Source organism: Cervus elaphus, chromosome 11 (assembly GCF_910594005.1).
Source record: "Cervus elaphus chromosome 11, mCerEla1.1, whole genome shotgun sequence".
Taxonomy (NCBI): Eukaryota; Metazoa; Chordata; class Mammalia; order Artiodactyla; family Cervidae; genus Cervus; species Cervus elaphus.
Window position 1 is genome coordinate 40775930 of NC_057825.1, and position 21152 is coordinate 40797081.

Genomic DNA, 21152 nt, shown 5'->3' on the forward strand with positions numbered 1-21152 from the left:
CCTCCTTTATAGGATTAAGAGTACAGTGTATATGAAAAGATTAAACTACAAAGTACCACTGGAACTTGCCTGGCAGTCCATTGGTTAAGACTCCATGCTTCCAATGCAAGGGGCACAGATTTCACCCCTGGTCGGGGAACTGGGATATCACATGGACCGTTGTGGGGCCCCCAATTTTTTTTTTTTAAATAAAGATAATAGGAGGTTTCCGGTGGCTGAATTGTAAAGAATCCGCCTGCCAATACAGGAGACACTGGTTTGATCCCTGATCCAGGGAGATGCCACATGCTGCCGAGCAACTAAGCCCGTCCACGACAACTATTGAGCCTGCGCTGGGAGCCACAGCAAGAGAAGTCAGCACAATGAGTAGCCTGTACAGGGCAACTTGAGAGTAGCCCCCACTCACTGCAAGGAGACAAAAACCCTCACAGCAGCGAAGACCCAGCCCAGCCAAAACTAAATAAACAATCAATTAAAAATTATTTTTAATTTAATAAGTTTTAAAAAACATAAAGCACCACAGAAACACAAATTATAATTTAACTTTTCGATCAATTTTTTCCTTTAGCTGTTAACAAGACAGAATGATCCAATGTCAAAACATCCAAGCAATCAATGGATCGCTGTTTAAAAATTCGGTAACAAGTGAAAAAACAAGTAACATTATGCAGGCAGGAGATAATTTCATTTCTTTTCAAGAATGACATCAAGTCATTTTTGTGGAGTTCCTCCTCCAAGAAGTTTGAAAACTGACTTTTCTTTAGATAAGAGATAGGAATTATTCTTAAACTTCTATATACCGCAATAGAAATTTTCTCCACTCATTGATCTTTCTTAGGATGAGCGTTCCTATTAACAGACTACACCTCGTGGCCTCTGGATGTCCCAAGAACTTCCTAGGACACCGAATTCTCAGAGGTCATTCCTGTCACGGGAGAGTGCTCTGCGGGGCTGCTAGCAACAAAGTTAATGTGAAAACAGACAAACACTGATGGCAGAATATTAGGAACTGAAAAGCAAAGACACCTAAAAGGTTAAGTTCATATATATATTGCCTCATTTTTTTTCTGGAGCGATAATACCAGAAGGACATTCAAATACAAGCAAGTTATTTAAATCAAACCAAAGGTCTCTGTTTCCCAATATTTTGAATAATCCATTATAAAACCAAGTAACTTATATCTCATTTGAATATGAACCAACTTAAGGTGTTTGCATTTATAACACTGAGTCATGTGATGCCCATCTTTTCTTTGGAGTGTCCGAAGATAGAGCAATACTTCTTGTATTGGGAGCCACACTTCCTGGGCTATCAGTTGTTGAGTGGAGGCATTTTGCAATAGCAAGAAAACACAAAAACTAAAAGGTTTTTGAAATGTTAGACAATTTCCTGGCATAATGCTTTTAGCTGCTCCTTTGCTCTTGGAGGCTGTCTATAGGCCCACCAAGAAATGGGTGCCTTATCTGAATGTCTGTGGGCTCTCTCCTGCTCCTACACACTGAGCCGAGTATCCAATCCATTGAGAAAAGGCACCTTTACCAGGCTCGAGACTTGCAAATGGAAGGACCAGCAGTACTGTAACATGAGCACGCTTGTCTATAGCAGTCATTTTGACGTGACTCTGCACAATCACTATTGTTACTACCTTGGAACTTTAATAAAATGATTTTTGCTGTCTCATGTCATTTAGTAATCATAGCTCAGATAAGCTTGGCCCATAAGCCAGAGAATTTTGTGACCACTGCAAATGTGGTCTCCACTCATTGCTTACCCTCTGGCACTGGCTTCCAACAGCAGAAACAGAAAAATGAGAGCCTTGAACATAGCTATTTAGAGGATTAAAAGAAGTAAAATAGATCAGTTGTCCACTAGTGCTGGTACGGATGGCAGGGGTTCAGAGAGATTTGTCTGACAGAAAAATGCTCAAGCACATAGGGACACATATGTACACAGAGTCATAATCACACTTCAGTAAGAAAGACTGAGATGTGCAGAGGATGCTTTAAGTTAAGTGAAATCTCCTAAATTCCATGACATAGAGATTTACTTCTACTGGCAAACAACCAACCAGTCAAACCAAATCAAAACACTGGAATCCTTTCTAAAACAAAACCATTGGATTTTCTCTCCATCAAACCTCCATTCTTTAAACCAAAGTACTTGCACTAAGAATCTTAAACACTGAGAAAGTTAAAAGCCAAGTTTATATTATATAAATTTCCTAAGGGCTAGACTGAGTTAGTTTAGTGAATACACTCACACATGTGTATGTAACGCTCCAATTTTAACTCGAAAGATAAATTGAGGACGAGCTGTTGCACATTTGAGAAGGCAATGGCACCCCACTCCAGTACTCTTGCCTGGAAAATCCCATGGACGGAGGAGCCTGGTAGTCCATGGGGTCGCGAAGAGTCAGACACGACTTAGCAACTTCACTTTCACTTTTCACTTTCATGCATTGGAGAAGGAAATGGCAACCCACTCCAGTGTTCTTGCCAGGAGAAACCCAGGAACAGTAGAGCCTGGTGGGCTGCCGTCTATGGGGTCACACAGAGTTGGACACGACTGACTCGACTTAGCAGCAGCAGCAGTTGCGCATTCATTGACTGAGTTTGGTATTTTGCCTTCAAAAATATATCATCACCAGGAGGAATTGGAAGACATGATATTGATATATGTGTTGAAGTGTAAATGGCCAGCCAGTGTTCCAACAGTTACATGCATCAGCAACTGTCAACTTAAACTGTACTTATATGAGCACTTCCATTTTGAACCTAATCCTTTATTTAATCAACCCAATTAAGAGTATATCAGAAAACCAAGTTACAGCATATTTTTAACTTAAGTCTTGGAAACAAATGAATATTTTAGAATAATCTGACAAATTGCCATCCAGATACTACAAAAGTCCCTCACATAAGGTACCACATAAAGGCCCCAATCATCTGTGAAATGAATAAACCATTTGAGCACAAAAATCTCAATCACACCCTGAAATTCACAGAGCCCCAGTCAGAGTTCATCTGCTTAGGGGTCCTATGTACCTGGATAAATGAGCAATTTTCAAGTTGGACTTTTGTTTTCCCTTTTGATTGTTTTTCCCCATCCCTCTTCATCAACGGACTGGACTGTAATTCCCCCAGGTCAGAGGTGCGTAACTAGGATGGGGAAGAAAGGCTGGGGCAGAGGCAAGGAGGTGTGCAAGAGGCTGGGAGGGAGCTCTGCCAGGTCACTAATGGCCTCTGGGGCAGCAACTTGGAGAACAGGCTGATGCTTTGCCTTTGATCTTCTAATTCACAATGATCATTAGTATTAACTCCGATTCTTCTGGGTGAAGAATTCCAGCTGTAGCCTTTTCAGTTTACCTGACCTAAGAAAATTCATCACCCATCCCATTAGGATTTCAATAACCAGCTAAGAAAAAGAAAAAAGCAGTTGCCCCAGAATCGAGAAACCACTCATCTCATTAAAATAGAGCTTATATGATGTATACTGCAGAAGAATGAGGACATTCCAACATTACCTCCAAATAATTAAATAATCTATACTCCATTTTCCTCCTGAGACAAATGATTCCCAATTGGGAAAAAGATATTCAGGATCCTAGCTAACCAAAGCTGAAATATACAATCTCCAAAGTAGCAGAGGTCTTTTAAATGGAAGATGAATTTGTCATCCAAGCCTGTGTTAGTTTCAGCAAAGCCAAGCTCTGACCATTATCATGACTAAAGCCTGGAAAGGTGAATGGTAACCACATAAAAGAAAAAAGTAAGAACTGTGAAGATATTCTTCTTGTGAATTTCAGAAAGCTCATTTTTGATATGGGACACAGACACCTGAAAGGAGAAAAAAAAATCTCACTTCTTAGTACTAGTTTTCAAGTATCTTAATTTAATAAGGTATCTGTAGATACCACATAATGAAAAAAAAGGATAAAATTTAGCTGCCATCCTCACAAGCCACCCTCCTTGGCTCAGGCATAGGAACACAGAGGACTTAGTTTGGAATGTCCTCCCCAAATACTTTGCACTACCCTGACTAACATTTCAGACAAAAGTTCAAGAACATAGTCTTCCTGCCCCACTACCTTCTTAGGGCTAATGGTTAGCTGAAGGATGCTAACTGGTAAGGCACAATAAGAATACTTACTGTTAAAACTGGCAAAGAATAGAGGTGAGGGATAGGAAAAGAAATAGAAATGGGAGGAAAGGAGCAAATTCCATCTGCTACCTAACTATGTACCTCCTTGTAGGCACGCCTTTTGACCTTCCACTCACCTTGATCAACAAAATGTGTTATGGGATACCAATGAGAAGTACTTTTTCATTGTAACAATAATTCATAATGTTTATAGAGCAATTCTTCCAAAATTGCAAGCAGAGATATGACACTAAGATGGCTCCACCAGATCTTGTTACCAAAAGCAAAACCAATGAAACAACATCTGTCTCTTCTAGAGCATTCAATTCCCAATTCAATTCCATTTACTCCATCCTTAGAGTGGCGGACCCGCAGGGCACTTTTCATCTAATAGTGTTTCTATGGCAACGCAATTCTCAACCTGGAAGATTCTACAACCCCTCACTTTGGCTTTATCCACACTGAGAGGAAAGTCTAATAAATCAGAAACTGAGACATAAATTTTGCTACAGCAAAAAAATAAAAAATAAAAAAATTCCAGGCTAAAAGTTGAAAGAAAGAAAACAAACTCAAACAGCAAAATGTGTATATAACTTAGAAATGAAGTTTGTCTCTATTGCACCCAATGGAATCCTCAAGATCAGTGAAAGGATGGGGAATCCAAGAGAATGTGAATTAAAGTCAAATATGTCACCCCCTGTCTGATTTCTTCACATGAATCTACAGGTATGCATTTTGACAACTTCCACTTTCCCTAACTCTCTGGATTCCTAGGGAACACAATAGCTCCATACAGGAAAATATGTCACTGCATATTTTAAACAAAATAAGAATCATATTAACTGCTTTTCTACTTAGATTTTATTTAAGATTGCAGTATTTTAGGTGTGTGTGTGTGCAACATGATAGGGTAGAAAAACAGACAAAAGATCCTTGATTTTTTTTTTTACCTTAAACATTGTATTTATTCCTTCTCCTCATTTTTACTAGCCCTTAGGCATGTATCTTTGTAATGCTATGTAGCAAGATAACCAGTAATATGCAAAACACATCCTGCTTAAACATTATGACATAGTAGGTTATATTTACAGTTGGAATAATACCCTTAAGGAAGGAAAAATATCTTGACGTGGTATATGCCCCTGAACTGATCGTGACTATATAGTGACTCACAGCCAAAGATTAAGTACTTTCTAATCGTTTGCAGTGATTTGTCTTCAGGCAAATGCAAGCATTTCTATAATACATACTTTCATTTTCTTTTGAATTCTCTCTCATTATCTAAATAATGTTAGTCACTCTTTTCAATTCCAGGCAATATATATATTTTTTTTTTAGGAGACCTCTAGTTATCAAAACTAGCTAACTGGAAATTCACATCACTGAAATTTCCTTTTACCCCATCAGCACCAAAGTTTAAAACCTGTTTCCTTTTTCTTTTATTGTCTTCATAATACACAAGTATGTCCAGTTTAGCTTGCTAGAGACTGTGAGTCCAAGAATGAAGCTTTAGTTCTCTCCTTGGAGTAGTAAAATGTGCTACTGATTAAAACTACCTGCAGCCAACTACAGAAAGGCACATTTTTCTTATGCAGCTGGGGTGCAAATCCAGAAAGTTTTTTTGTTTTTTTTTTTTAATTCAGAGCTTTTCTACTCCCCTTAACAAACAAATGCTGAAAGCCCTTTCAAAGGCAGGTTTTTTTTTAACTGAATACACTCAATGAAAAGATTGACCCATTTATTTTAAAAAGAAAAAAAAAAAACAAAACAGCAATTTGCTTTCCAAAAGGTGTGTGAGGTTTTATAATATGCTTTTTGATATTTAAAAGATTAGTTTTTACAATTTGCTAATAAACTGCAATTGCTATTGTTTTAATTAGCCAGAGTTTCAATTACTATTTTATATTTAGCAAGACTCCAGAAAGAATCTCCTGGTTAAGTTGCATTAATCATATAGAAGAATGTGATCCTCTACAATTTGTACACAGTCTTTCAATTGAATTATGCCTCTCTAAAAATCTTCCAGAATCTGAAATAAATTTGCTAAAGAATTAACACTAAGACAACAGTAGTTACTTACATTTGGACAAATAATAATAAAAGTCTCTTTATAGGTTTTTTCATATCACTTATTATAATCAGCTCTTGACTATAAATGTTACCTAAACAGTTTGTGCATTCCTTCAAGTATAAGGAGACAAGGAGAAGGCTATTCCTTGTAACTGGAGATCAATCTACTCCAGCAATTGGAGAAGAGGAATGGAGGGGGATCTTTCTCACTGGGCTAAGGAAAGAGGGAGAAAATGTAAATATATCTTCTCAGTTTTCTTTTTTAGATGATATTACGAGAGGTTTTACTTTTTAGAGACCATTAGCATTACCAATATTTTGTATGAGTAGATAGCAGTGGAGAGGGGAAGGAGGGTGGAAACGTCCAATGGAAACCAGGAGACAATGTCTATGAGCATTCCTAGAATGCCAGGGAGACCAGAACAAATGGGTTTCCCTCTTCGGGGTAGTGGTACAGGCCAGCACCGAGCCCCAGCCTGAAGGAAATTAGCTGGACCTCCACAAAATCAGACAGTTCATGAATAATTTCTATTGCAACTGCCCCAATAATAATATGGACCACAAAGAGCACTGCAATGTAGGTAAAGTCATGCTGGCCATTTTAAAAGTGTGTGTGTGTGTGTGTGTGTATAGTTTTTTTTTTTAAATAACATAGCTCTTGGCAAGGTTCTTCACAAGGATATGACCTAGAAAACCAGGAAATCTGGTGGATTAATAAGAGAAGTTGCTTTTCTCTCCTGATTCTGTCTGAACCAATATTTGATTATATTTTATTCAGGGGCACCTCAGCTTCAAGGGAAGCCAAAACTCCTTTGCAGACTGAAATAGAGGCTGATGAAGTCTATCTTTTCTTGCTGTTAGTACAGGAAACAGAAAGGGTTTGGCTGTGACTTCAGGACCAACCTGATTTTGTCCTCTCTCCCCACTCATCCAGAGGTTAGTTGGTTAGCTCGAGTGGTGAAACACCAACGTGGCTGCATCAGCACTTTTGCCCAAGTGTCACTTCTTATCTCTTGCTGACTTTAGATGCCAGACTATTTTTCATGCTATGCCCTCTAGACCCTAGCCCTTCCCTCCCCGCTTTGGTGGTGGTCAATAATCCTCAACAGCAAACTTTCAAAAGGCAGATCTCAAACCATCCACATAAATGCAACAAGTGGCAGGCAAGTAATGGCACCCAAATCAGGTTTTAGGTCAACCTAATATGATGTTAAAATCAGCTAAACCATCTACATCTTCAACTCACTACCGGTATTATTCTCAAAGCTGATTCCAAAACTGTCAGCATAGTCTAGTACTGTTTGGAATCATACAGGGAAGAAGAAAAGGAAAGAAACTATTTTTCAGTTAGTCCTGCTGCTCTCAGTTTTTATTTTATTTAGGGATGCTGTAAAATTGGGGTTAATTTATAGCCTTGAGTGTTATTGAAGGCACATTCTCTATCCAGAGGAGCCAAACCAGCATGGCTTCCCACATCCCCTGTTTGTCTCCCTATATCAGTATAAGTCACTGAGGAACATAGCTTTGAAAGTGGGCAAGGATGTGAGGGTCAACAGGTCTGGACACATTAGTGACAATGGAGAATTAACTTTGATACTGAAGAAAAACAAATGACTTTAAGAAAGGCAAACTAACCTAAAAACAGTAACAAAAGGTCTGCTCCTAATATTAAAAAAAAAAATTAACATTCATTCATTTTAGGCTAGTCTGTACTATGACTTGCCTAAATTCACCCTTTGTCCATACTATTGAAAATCCCCCAGGTCAACAACTTTTTGATTTTCAATGTTACTTTATCCATAAATTTTCATGTCATCTTCTTCCTTAGGTGTCCTTAAATAAGTATGCACTTCCAAAAATATCCACCAAAATATTATGATGATAAGTGTTTTCAACATGAAATCCATTCAGAACAATAACCAAACAAAACAAACCCCTCAGTAGCATAAAGCCCCAAATCTCCAGTTTCTCACATCTCCAGGAGAATTCCTGCAGTGAAAACAGCAATACTCACACAGACAATATAAACTGTTAACTCGGCTTGAAAAGTCGCTAGGGACTACACAGGAAGGACTGACTCTGTATTGCTGTTTCCCTTTTCAGTTCTAAACGCAGGGACAACTTTCACTGTGCAGCTCTGACTCGGATGAACATTTTGTAATGGCAGCCAGTACGTTCAAACCACTTAAAAGCAAATTATGTGAGCATCCTGCCATTGCAACAAGATTTAAATTTCTGCAGACCAGTCACCATAAAGGTCCACTGTAAAGCATTGGAAGAAATTAAGTCCTTCTCTTTGGGGTTTGTCTGACTTTGTTCTTAGTGGGATCTGGTTCCTGGTACTTAAGAGTCACGCTGAGCAAAGCAACATCATTAACATACATACTTCACATTACAAGTGCTCATGATCTCCTAAACCTTATAACTTACAAAAGTGAGCAAAATTGAAATAGTAAACTTCAAATAAAACTCCTCATTTGGGGTATGGATCTAGGAAACAAGTGCTAACACTTTTGTAAGAACTGTGGGCACACAGTGATTTATGAAATATTCCAAGTCCAGAGGGATCATTCTTCCCCATTTTTTTTTCTATCAAAACTGGTTCATTGTCCATATTTAGTTTATATATGTCATTTAGAATCCACTTACTGTTAGATGCTGGAACAGCCACGCCCTCATGATATTTGTGGCTACTTTGGGAAAGATGCCACGCTTTTTGTGACGCTTTTTGTCCTTATCTGGATCATCATCGTCACCTGTGCTGGGGGAAGCTACACTGTTGTCCAAGCCATCACCTGCAAACATAGTGAATCAAATTTTGACTGATGCTACCTTGACATGCTTTATTCAAATAGAATGCCTTTGGATATAAACAAAACCAAAAGAGCAATATCAGTGATTCATAGTTTATTTGGTACTGTTTTCTTTTTTTTTTTAATCAAGACAGAAAGACCAAGGCCTAGGCTCAAAAGTAGTCAGGTCTAAGGAACTTCTTCCAAGGAACAGTGGGAAAGGTTAAAGGGAATGGAGGGGAATACCCAATCTCCTTAGTAACTTTGTTGCTATGATAACTACTCACATGTGGATAGCGGAGACACGTTAAGTGTAACTTCTACTGGGGAGTTAAATATGGTGGAAGCCATGAGGAGAGGTGCTGTCCCTGCCCGAGTATCCAAATCCAACATAAAGTCATTGACGTCAACTTATGAGAAGATGCATTTAAGATCTCAACTATTTCCGCAAGTGATCTATCTTAAGACTAAAGTAGGCCGTGGAAATGTAGGTAATCCATCATATAAGCAGTTTGACATAAGAATGCTTCAAATAGAATATAATTTTTCTTGTCATCGAAAGAGAGCCTCAAGTATAGTAAGGGGAAAACTCTTGAAATCATTTTATTGGAAAACAATGACTTGAAATCAACTAAGTGATGTTAAATTAACAGTCCATCGGGACTGTATTCCTCTAATAATCCAGGCAGTTTCTTAAATTTCTTCTAGATTTAAATTTTTCTCACTGAAAAGTCACCTGCTTACACAATCCTGCACACTGGATCCTATTTTTCCATTGATTTTTGTCACAATATTTAAGTTGTTTCTTCTAGATAATTTTTGGGGTCTGTGACACAAAATCAAAAATGTAGTGTTCCTTTGAAAATGGCATATTGAAAAAGAAAAAAAAAGGTGAAATTTCAGCCTATGTAATAACACTGCCTAAAAAACAAGGCAAAAGGTACAAATGGAAAGTAAACACTTGAAGTTTAGGCATAAAAGTTAAAAAGGAAAACAACAGTGGACTGAAGTTACTATCCTAGAAAAAAAAAGTAGCTTAGCTTTTGTCAGACTGGTACCCCAGCTCTCTCAGTGGAAGCTACTGGTTTTTAGAGAGGGACAGGTTGATCTTGACCCAGAAAGAAGAGCTAGAGAGGCAAGGCTTAGCAACAAGCTAACACACTCCCTGTGTTCACCCATCCACATGGCCCAAAGAACTCTGGCAAATCCATACAGGGAAACTAGCCTCAGATTCCTTCGTATTGCTTCATGAATTTCTGTAGTCTTAGCTTCTTTTATCTAAATTCTACACACAAAAAGAATTCCTTATTTAAAAAAAGAAATTCTACTGAAGTATAGTTGATTAACAATGTTGCGTTTAATTTCTGCTATACAGCAAAGTGACTCAGTTACATACATATATATTATTTTTCATGTTTTTTTCCATATCGTTTATCACAGGATATTAAAGAATTCCCTATTTTGATTTAAGCTATTTCAGTAGAATCTAATGTAGTTAGCCTGTCATTAATTCACTGCTCTTAACAGAGCTCCCTCAGGAAACTCTCCCCATCCCTCCAAAAAGAAAACTGTCCCCCAAATTACCTTGACTGAGTTGACGATGAAAAACTTTGTTGGGTGAGTAACAGACTGATTTTAACATTTCTCCTAGGATTACAGCATATGCCACAAATACAGAACTTTTCTGTTGAATTTTTATCAATTTGTTGTTCAGTCGCCCCGTCGTGTTTGATTCTCTGCGACCCCATAGACTGCGGCATGCCAGGCCTCCCTGTCCCTCACCATCTTAGAAGTTTCCCCAAGTTAAAACATTTTAACTGATTTTATCAATTTAAAATCCATAATTTAATTTTATTCAAAGTCTTGTTGACAAAAATCGTATATTCTGTGAAAAGTCCACAGAACTGTAGCTGTGTTCTCAGTGAAAAAGATCATAAAGATCCACAATGCCCAAGCCTTCATGGTAGAAATGAAGAAAGTACTTGTGAACCTTCTGGGTGACTCGCCCAAGGGGGATGGGTTGGTGGTCCAGGCAGGGCCAGGCACCCACATCCCTAAACCACCGCTCCTTCCACCTCACAGGATCCTTTATTTGCATAACCAAGTGTTTTATAAGGAGTCCCCTTGGATTTGCCTAATAAATTCTTTGAAAGTCCAATATTTAAAGAGGCTTTTTATTCAGAGAAGCAATTCACCATATAAAATAACAATTCATTAAAGAAACATGAGAAAAGAAAACAACTCAACAGCATTTAAAATTTCAATGGGCTAATCCACTTTCAATATGCAAAAGGTAACCAAGGAAAAGAAACATATTACTAGATCATCGATTAAAAAGCTTCTAACCTAAGGACACAATTTTTCATCACCTTGCCATGACTGTTTTCCACCTTAAAAAAAAAAAAAAATAGCCTTTCTCTCTATCTCAAAACCCCTTCAGATTAATTTAACAGGCAATGCCTAGTGCCTGCCTCGAAGAGAATTCATTGATAATTTATGGAAATATCTACTATAATCCAGAGGAGATGACTTTTTTCCAGCTTTGTGCATCAATAGATAATCAAGGCCTTAAAGCAGCCTTAGCTTCCCATTACCTCAGGCAAAAGAATTCCTGAAAGCGTGCCTTAAGGGCACCTGAATTATATACTCCATTAGGAGAGGAAGGCTTTCTGCATTCCATGGGTAACACTCACCAGAACCTTTCCTGTTTATTTCTGCTGTATGAAAGCAGAAGCATTAGGAACAGAATTTTTTAAGTGAAGACTTATGTAGATACAATGGAGAAACCTTTCAAGCAAGAGCCAGATCACCCCCTTCAGTCCCTGGCAGTGACCTCTCTCGAATAAAAGGTTTCTATTACATCATTAGCTCAAGCCAAAAACAGCCTTGGCTTAATGCTCAGTTTGTTCTTCCTACTGTTTTTAGGCAAATACAGCTACTTTACTCCCATCTGGGAGGGAAATTACACTGCTGGGTTGTAATCTAAGACAAGATTTTCATTGGAAGCAAATGCTTTCAATCCAGTGTAAATACTGGTGCATGTTCAGAAAAGCCTAAAACAATAAACCCCGCTCCTTCCTGACACAAGTTAGGGAAATGGAGAGGACGGGGAAGGAGGAGAGCATACTAAAACAGACGACTCTCAAAGCAAACGCTTTCATAGATCTTAATAAATTGTTTAACCTCTTCCACTTTCTAAAACTGGAAAATTGATCTCGGAACGTCTCCACCTCAGAGGAAAGTCTCAATGGTCAATTGTACCTTGCACATTTCCATCCACACTGCAATATGATACAGTCACTTCTCTGCGGTCTCCAGAGGATTTATTTCCTTTTTTTATTTTTAAGATCACTAAACAAACTTGGAGGACTGCCGGCCGACCACACGGCAGCAGGCAGCAGCTCTGAACCACATTTGTAAAATGTCAGCAGTGACTTCATTCCTGGAGCTGACTTCTCCTGCCGCCAAATGAAGGCAAACTGAAAAGGTGGAAATAATCATAAAAATGATGCTAGTCCATAAACAAGCTTACAGCCTCATTAGGATAGCAGTAGGCTCCAGTGGGTGATTTATGCTCGTTTTGCTGATGCTATGAGGAAATGCCATAGGGCGACTTTAGCCAATTGCTAATGGGTTCTGACAGCTTCTTAGCAACTAGTGCAAGCAACGTTGTGGCGTTTGCTAGTGACAGAAACCGAAAATGTCATATTATCTGCCCATGTGTCATGAAGTCCGTGTGGCAATTAACTAGCAGGCCAGTGACTGAGGGGCCAGAGGCTCCTGAAAATGGCCTTTGGCGATGCAGAGGCAGCCCGTGGGCGCTGAGCCGCACACGCACATTCTAATGCAGAAAGCCACTTCCCCGCGACTTCCCTGGCTCTGATGAGACGGGGCCACTCAAATCCCCCCTCGCCCCCTCACTGAAGTGCCACTCTGGGCTCCTCTCTCTTTGGGCACTGACTCTGGCGCTATCAGAAGACTCCACGGCCATCTGCTTTGATCTGACCGTCTGCATGGCTCCTTAATTGGCACTACCTGGCCCCGTGCTTTTCGGATGCCGGATTCAAAGGTGCCAGCGCCTTTTCCTGCTTGCTCACAAATGAGTCTAAAAGGATTTCAGATCACTGAAGCAGACTCCTGGCCTGTCAGATGGCTGGGAGCAGAGGAACTCTGGGCGGCCACAAAACACTGCTTAAAAAACACCAGGCTTCTAACAAGCTGGGGAGGAATCCTGGCCGCACTTTTCAGGTTGCGAGCTCTCAAAACCATGCACTATATGTCAAACTGTCAAACCTTTCAGCGTGGGCCATTTGCCCTTTCAAATAATATTTAAGAATTGTTTTTACAAAATTTTATAGGCCATGGTCTAGTGAAAGAGGCCAACCAACAAAGAAAGGAATTTGTACTACAATTCGTCTACGGACAATTTCTTGTGAGACCTGGGCCCGTCCCAGCGGAGCGAGGCAGGTGACCTGTGACAGCTCCCAGGCTGTCAGAGAGCTCAGATTTCAAACAGGCTCAACTCAAACATCCCTGGTCGCCTATTTAAGCATGCCCAGGCATTTAGACTGCACTATCTCGTGCCTTTCAAGGCAGGATAAAGCGGCATTTATCGTATTCAGACCATTCAATGGGTCAGACTGACCGTGTCAGCGGGGGCTCTTTCCTTGGCAGGTCAAAGCCCGACTCCCATTTTCCTTCCCCTCCTAACTCCCTCTCTACCTCCAGGACGGCCACTACCCCAAACCTATTCTGAGGGGGGTAAAAACAAAACAGCCAAAGGGCCTGGTATTTACATCACAAGGGCTGGGCACTTCCCTTGGCAGTGGGCCAGCAGGTAGAAATAAAGTGGGTTGTCAGTCAGAGGGTTCTTTATGTCGTAGAGGCAAAACTCCTAATTAGGGAGATGAACTTTCAACTGCCAGGGCAAAAGAACGTGCAAGGTTGTGGACCCTCTTGTTTTGCTAGAAACCAAGCTGGAAACCACCCCTGCTTCAAAACCATTTCACTGGCAACTCTGTATTGAGACTCCATCTTTTCAGGCCACATTCTCTCCTTAACCTTTACTTTTCTCCTCCTTGAGTATTTAGAGATCGAGTCTTTGTCCCCAGAATGTACCTAGACTCAAAAATCAAGGTCAGTGATAACCACTATCTTTAAATACTGAGTCAATTCTATTGCGTCCTGAAAGTTGTGTGAATGATCAGTTCAAGGCTTGCCTAGGACTGTACAGGTCATGTTGAGAGGTGGTTAAATTTTAGGGTTTCCTGGTTTCAAGGTTAAATATTAAGGGTTTCTGTTTTTTCTCTTGTCTGTTCTCTCATGTAGTACATCTCCACGAAAGAATATGGCATTCAGCTCTTAAATGGGGTGCATGCACACTCCGGTCTTTCTAATGGCCACTGGTGCAGACACCCCTACTGTCTGCTGTGGGGAGGTCAGGTTTCCTTTGTAGTCGGGCTATCTGGGTGTGCCAGGTTGCTAGGAAAAATGTTAAACCTACCCCAAACCCACTTCTCCAGATCCTGGTGTGTCTACTTAGTCAGAAGTCAGAGGGGATAATGGTTCTGTGTTATGTTAAGAGGATAAATGGCGAGAATTATAGACAAGCCTTTCTCAGGAACCAGCTAGAATACTTCAGAGGCTTTACGGAGGTGTTTTGTCTTCATTTAGAATGTGTAATAGCTACCAGAATGATTTTTCTAAAACACGTTTCTGATCGTATAACCCTGGCACTTAAAATCCTTCTGTGGCTGCCCTCTGCCTTCAGGATAAAGGTCACACTTTTTAGCCTGGCATAGAAGGCCTTTCATGATCTCTCTCTGGGGTGTTTTTCCAGCCTGTCTTCCACCAGATCCCCATGGGCACTGCACTGGCCACCCTACCTCCAGCCCAGCCCTGAGTCCACCTGACCTTCTCAGGATCTCACCGTACACAAGGCTCTCTCACATCTCTTTGTGTGTAGTCCTATGCCAGTCCGTTTCCCTATAGCATCCTTCCTGGCAAACTCCTTAGTGACCTTTTAGATTTGGCTCAACCACCATCTCCTCTAAGGAGTCTTTGCTGGACTCTAGTAATCTTTACTATTCCTCTACTCCAGTTCTGAGTGATTTTTCTTCTCCTCACATTCCTCTACCCAAACATACATCATACTCTACTAGGACTTTTGATTTCCATATATGTTCCCTCAGTGTGACCCCAGAATATGTAACAACAGGGACCTGGTCATACTCCTCACTAAAATTCTCTAATCCAAGAGCCACCCCAATATATAGGGCACAACCTTGTCAATTGCCTATTAAGTGAATGTGTGAATGCACTTTTTTTCACTGCATGGAGAAAATCATAGTTTGAATTTCCTGCTGTTACAATTTTGTTTGAAACACACCTAAATGAAATTCTTGAAAAATATTCACCAATGAAATATAAGAAGATGTTTAAAAATGCATTCTCCAAAGCTGGGAAATTTCCTTCGAATTTTTTTTGTTTTTTTTCCCACTAACAGCCCACGGGTCACATGGGCAATTCCCTTGGGCAGGGAATATACTCCACCCACAGTGGGAGGTGCTACAAAGTCACATGTCAAGGCTTATGGATGTATAAACCTATTTGTTGTTTAGTCGCTAAGTGGTATCTGAATCTTTTGTGACCCCATGGATTGTAGCCTGCTAGGCTCCTCTGTCCCTGAGACTTCCCAGGCAAAAATACTGGAGTGGGTTGCCATTTCCTTCTCCTTAGAATTTTTAAGCAATCTTGGATAAGAGATGAACTAAGAGTTGAAGTATCAGACTTCTTTATAATGTTTACTGTAACCCTTGAGAAATACATCTCTTCTCCCTGCAATTACAACTTAAAACTACTTACTTAACTAAAATGCTTGCTGTTTTCTTCATTTTTCCTAAGTTCAATATCAAAAACTAAAGCAAGAGTAATTTGCTTCCTTCTGCATTTTCCCCTCAGTGAATTAATTATATCACCTCCCTTCCACCACCCTTGACAAATCTCCCAGTTTAACCCTAGCAAAGAATCTCAACTGTCCCCAAGCAGACAATTGGATCCTGAGCTCAGACTCCAGACTCACCCTTCATTGCTATGGTGCAAACACAAAACTCTAGAACTGCGGTTTTCCCTTGGCTTAGCCAAATCATGTGTCAAGTCTTTCCCATAGCACTCCTCCACACCTGCCTCAGCAATTCTTCAGCAATGGGTATCCAGGGACATTAATATCTGATACTGTTACAAATTGACATGTCACAGGATCTTAGGAGACATCAGAAAGGTTTTTGCAAGATAAACGAAAACATAAGACACCCTCATAAGCCTTCTTCCGCACTTTCAAAAGAAATAGAGTGAACTTCTTATATCTCCAAATCTACAGCCAATAGACATATATAATAGTCTAAATCCAAAAGTTAACTTCTACATTTAACTTTGATTAGGGTTCTGTTAACTCAGCTTCTCTTTTGTATCTCTTCTCATCCTTAGGTGTTGAAGGTTTCCTTATTCTTAGTTCAAAGGGATTCTCAGTTGATCAAAGAAAAATAACAAAGGAAAGCAGACTCTCATATATTTTTATTTAACTACCGCAGCTTTCCTGAAATTGTTAAGGTAGTTCCTTTGGAAACCAAGATGAGGTGTTGTTGGTACCTGCCCAACAACAGGCAGTGCTGAGTCCTAGAAGGGACTTTGCGAATGCCCAGTGGGACAGATACAGCAATGGCACTGATCAAAAAGTTGGAGGAAAGGGGAGCAGAGGAGAAGATCAAGAGATCAAGAAGAGGAAACTTTAAGTAAACATATTCTTGGCACTTATACAAAGAAATATCTAGCTATACTTTCTAGGGTTGGCTTCACAGAAATTCACTATGAGGCTTTTCCTTTCTAGTTGAATTTAGGCTTGTTAAACTATGACAAATATTTATTAATAGTTAACCACTGTGGGATAAGCTCACAGTCTCACTATGCCCTTTAGTGGACTCCTGATATCACAGAAACCCCAGGGAAGAGATGGAGAAGCTGAGCCTGGAAGCAGGAGCTCTCTCTATGAACCTACTGTCCCCTTTTTTAAAGAGTAAATGTAGCATTGAAAAATGAGCTCTGGATATATGTCCACCTTTTGCACAAGCTGTCACTCTGATCATTCATTCATTCATTTAACAAAAATGTGCTGAATTCCTATTATGTTCCAAACATGAATGCCAACCCCTAGAGATACAAATGGTGAACCAAACCAGGAAAAGTCCTTGTTTCTATGTGCTTTCCAGTTAGAGGGCACAGATATTAAACAAAATAGTCACAGTAATAAGTGTACAACTGCACTCCATCAGAAAGAAATATAAATCCATGAGCGTGTGAAACAAAGGACGTTGACTTGGGTGGGAGCGATCTGAAGGTGAGAGAAAAGGCATCTGGGTAGTGGGCAGCCTGAAACAGCAGAGGGAAGGGAAATATTGCGGGTTGGAATTGTGTGTACAGAGGCCCTGCCTGTCTGGAGAAGGCATGAAGCAACCGCAGTACCAGGACCTGGGAAAGCAAGAGGAGGTGAAGCTGGAGAGGAAAGAGGAACAAGACCACACAGGGCCTTGGGGGCCATGGTCAGGAGTTAGGTGTTCATCCCTAGGCTTCTAAAAGTTGTGACCTATGAAGGTATTTCTGTGGGGTCATCAGTATCTTCTCCATTGTACACTCTGATATTACATAAATTTTACCACATAAAGCCTCATCCTCCACTGTCTCTTTCTGGTTCAACCTAAGAAATCTCTCCATTCCAAACTAAGATTTGAGAATGAGGGGACAATGGGAAAACAAAGAGTCTATCTTTCAGGCCGACCCCTATTTAGGCACCCATTATATTCTGGAGTTAATTTGTAAGCAGGTCTCTTGGACATCAGGACATATTTTCCCACAGAAGCAAGTTATGAATGGTGATAGTTTCCAAGTCCAGTTCATCAAAAGCCAAGTAATTCATTAAGTGAATGAAGCTCCACCTGACATGTGAGCCCTGGGTACAGAAGTCAGAAGGAGCAAAAATAAGGAGGAAGATGAGTTTCTTTTCATATTGCTGTGCATAGAGCCAGCCTAGGAAAATACTAAAATATATGTAATCATCTTTAGTACCTCTTTTTTTTTTTTTATCTCTCCTCTGCTACATCATTTCCCTCTCCTGGAATTTCCAAGTATCCCAATGCCTTATAGAAGCACTTGTGACTACGGTCACATCACTGGACCAATTCTCTTCCTGTTATGAAATCCTACTCGTCACCTCCTGCCAATCACAATACCCAGCCTTTCAGTCTAGCTGACCTGAGGCAGACTTCAGATAGCCGGCAAACTGAAAGAATTAATTCAGACTAGGAATGAACTACCGATGCCTTTCTCACCTTTCCAGAAGTGTTGGAATTTTTAAAAGAGTCGTTAAAGTAAATGAACTTTTAATGGCAGGATTTCATGAAGAGATATAAAGTTAAAAATAAATATATATGGCTTGTATATTTTAATCAATGGATGCCAATCTTTCAAAAAAGCCCAGTGTCACTTTCCTAACTGATGGTTACAACCCACAACCCCCACCCCCTGACCCCAATCCCCAGGCTCTTATTTGGAAAGTCAAGTGCTTCTTACAGAAACTATGATGGTATTAAATGGGTCCTGAAGATGTAAAGCATGGAGAACAGCAGTAAAAGATCCAGGCTGGACATTGTGTGTGTGTGTGTTTGTGGTGTGTATTTCATTCATAATTTGGGTGTTGATTACTCGGAGATTGCCAGCCTATTGAAATACATTTGGAATAACTTCTTTCCCATTAATCACATATTCCCATTAAGCTTCTATCTTCATTGTCGACTCAAATAATGCATAAAACATAACTGAGTGAAAGCTAAAGAAGGAAATTTACTAAATAATTGAGACCCAGAATGAAAATATTTGCTGGATTTTTACAGATTACCAAAAAAAAAAAATTTTTTTTGTTAAAGTTTTAATGTGTAGTTGATGGGATTAAAGGAAGAAACTGGACTTTCTAAATTCATGGAAAGTAAGATTGTCAGTTGCAGTCAACCAATAATCATATTTATAGTTTACTTTGGATTTACTTTATCTAAGTGTTCATACAAATAAGAGTACAGTGGACAATACAACTATAGCAAAAATTAGATATTTTCCACTTTTTTTTTCTTAAATCATTGTATACTTTGATCTTTTGAGATAGGAATACCTTTTTCTAGTAATTCAGTGTGACTCTTTGACTTGAAATCCCCCCTCCAGAAGAACAACAGCAAATTAGTTGCCTACACACGGAAAACAAACAGCAATGATGAATAGGAAAGAAGAAAAAACTACATTTTACTCATTTTTCATCCATTCAGCAATTTTTTACAACCAAACACCATGGAAAATCCCTGCAAAAACAGCATAACTCCTTAATGAAGTCTTAGAAACTTCAGGATGTGAGTGTACTGCAAAATATTACTGAAATCTATGTATTTATACTAACAATAAAACAAAATGGAAATCCCCAACTTTTTTCCAAGAAACAAAAAGAGAACACACTTTAATTGCAAAGGTAAAACAGTATAAAACAATAAACTTTTGTTTGGAATCAACATCTCAGAAAGTATTTTAGGACCCAGCATTTGCCTATTTTTTAATATTATAGTAATGTATGACATTACTAATAAAATAAGGAAATGGCAATCCACTCCAGTATTCTTGCCTGAAGAATTCCATGGACAGAGGAGCCTGGCAAGCTACAGTCCATGGGGTCACAGAGTCGGACACGACTGAATGACTAACACTTTATTTCACTTTTGGTGTATGACATTGCTTGAAATATTCCTCCCAAAATATATTAAATATATACTAGTGAATGGTCACAAAGTTCTATATTACCATGAAAATAAATGGCTTGTCAGTAAAAAACAAACAAACAAAAAAACAAATGCCACTCTTACAGACAGGAAGACACATCATTTACTTTGTGATATCTTCAAAAGCTTGCCATATAATTTACTTTTATTCTTCTACACGCTCTGCATGTGTGTATGTATATAGGTACACACACATTTTTACACAGATAGGAAAACATTTATTTATCAAAGAGGTCATTTCTTCAAAAATTGTACAGGATACAGTTGAAAAGTAGGATTTTTTTAAAAAAAGTCTCTGGCATGAAGATTAGAAGCAGTGTTGCTCAATTTTGGCTACACAGAAATCACGTGGCAGCTTTTACGGATGCTGATGCCTTATGCTGTACTCGAGACCAATTAAACTAGTATTTTGGAGGGTGAGAGTCCAGCATTAGTGATTTTTAAAGCTCCAAGATGATTAAAATGTACAGCCCAGTTTGGGAACCACTGGATTAAAAATCACAGATTAAATGTAGTTAAAGCTCATAGACTTTTCACAAAGAAATGACCAAAAGCTCCTTAATCAGAGAACTGTTATGTTTATTTTAGATACAGTTTTTAAAAGTTTACTCATCTGGTTTCCTGCTTTATAGTTTGTAGGCTGAAATCTTCGTAAAAATATAGGATGATTAACAGGCAAAAAATAAGCACCTAAAAAGCACAGCACACCAGAGCCATTTAGCTTTGGGGAAAGCAGCTCTACAAATGCTAAAGAGGTTGTATAAACAAGAAAAGATAAGGTGCAGGGCCATAACTCATGTACCTACTGACTTTCAATTATTTTTTTAAGTTGATCATAATCAGATATGGGAGAGCATACACGTAGTCTGGAAACAGTTTCATTAAACATGTCCCTACATCTTAAAATATTTTAAAAATATTTTTTCATTTAAAAAAAGTAGGATTCTGTTCATCTGGACCACATTATTTTTGAAAGACTCCAGATAAACCAGGATAAGGTATGGATTCCATTCTGTCGGAACTCTACCCCTGTGTTTGCCCTCACTTCTCTGGTCTGTGTGGCGGGATGAGCAGAGCCTTGGCGTTGAGCTCTGGGAGTTGGTTAAATGTGGGGCATCAGTCCATCTTGGCCGGCCTGGCTTCCTGGGGATCTCCCCCCAGGTACCTGTGGGCGCTCTCGTCCTCACCCCTTAGCGATGCCCTTTTATTCTGCTCTCCGTTTATGAGGAGGTGTGAGGCAAGGTCACGGTGTGCACAGTAAGGGCACCAGGGCAGCGGAAGGCA

The 21152-nt window shown here is 39.5% G+C and overlaps 1 protein-coding gene across 4 annotated transcripts in view; it reads right to left on the minus strand.

Moving 5' to 3' along the window:
• The window catches only part of MEIS1 (Meis homeobox 1), a 142717-nt gene that overhangs the window by 54461 nt on the left and 67104 nt on the right, over positions 1–21152 (minus strand). For all 4 annotated transcript variants that reach the window (XM_043917634.1, XM_043917633.1, XM_043917636.1 and 1 more), the window contains exon 8: positions 8861–9006. In XM_043917634.1, the coding sequence (XP_043773569.1) occupies positions 8861–9006 (146 nt within the window). The remainder of the gene's footprint in view (positions 1–8860; positions 9007–21152) is intronic.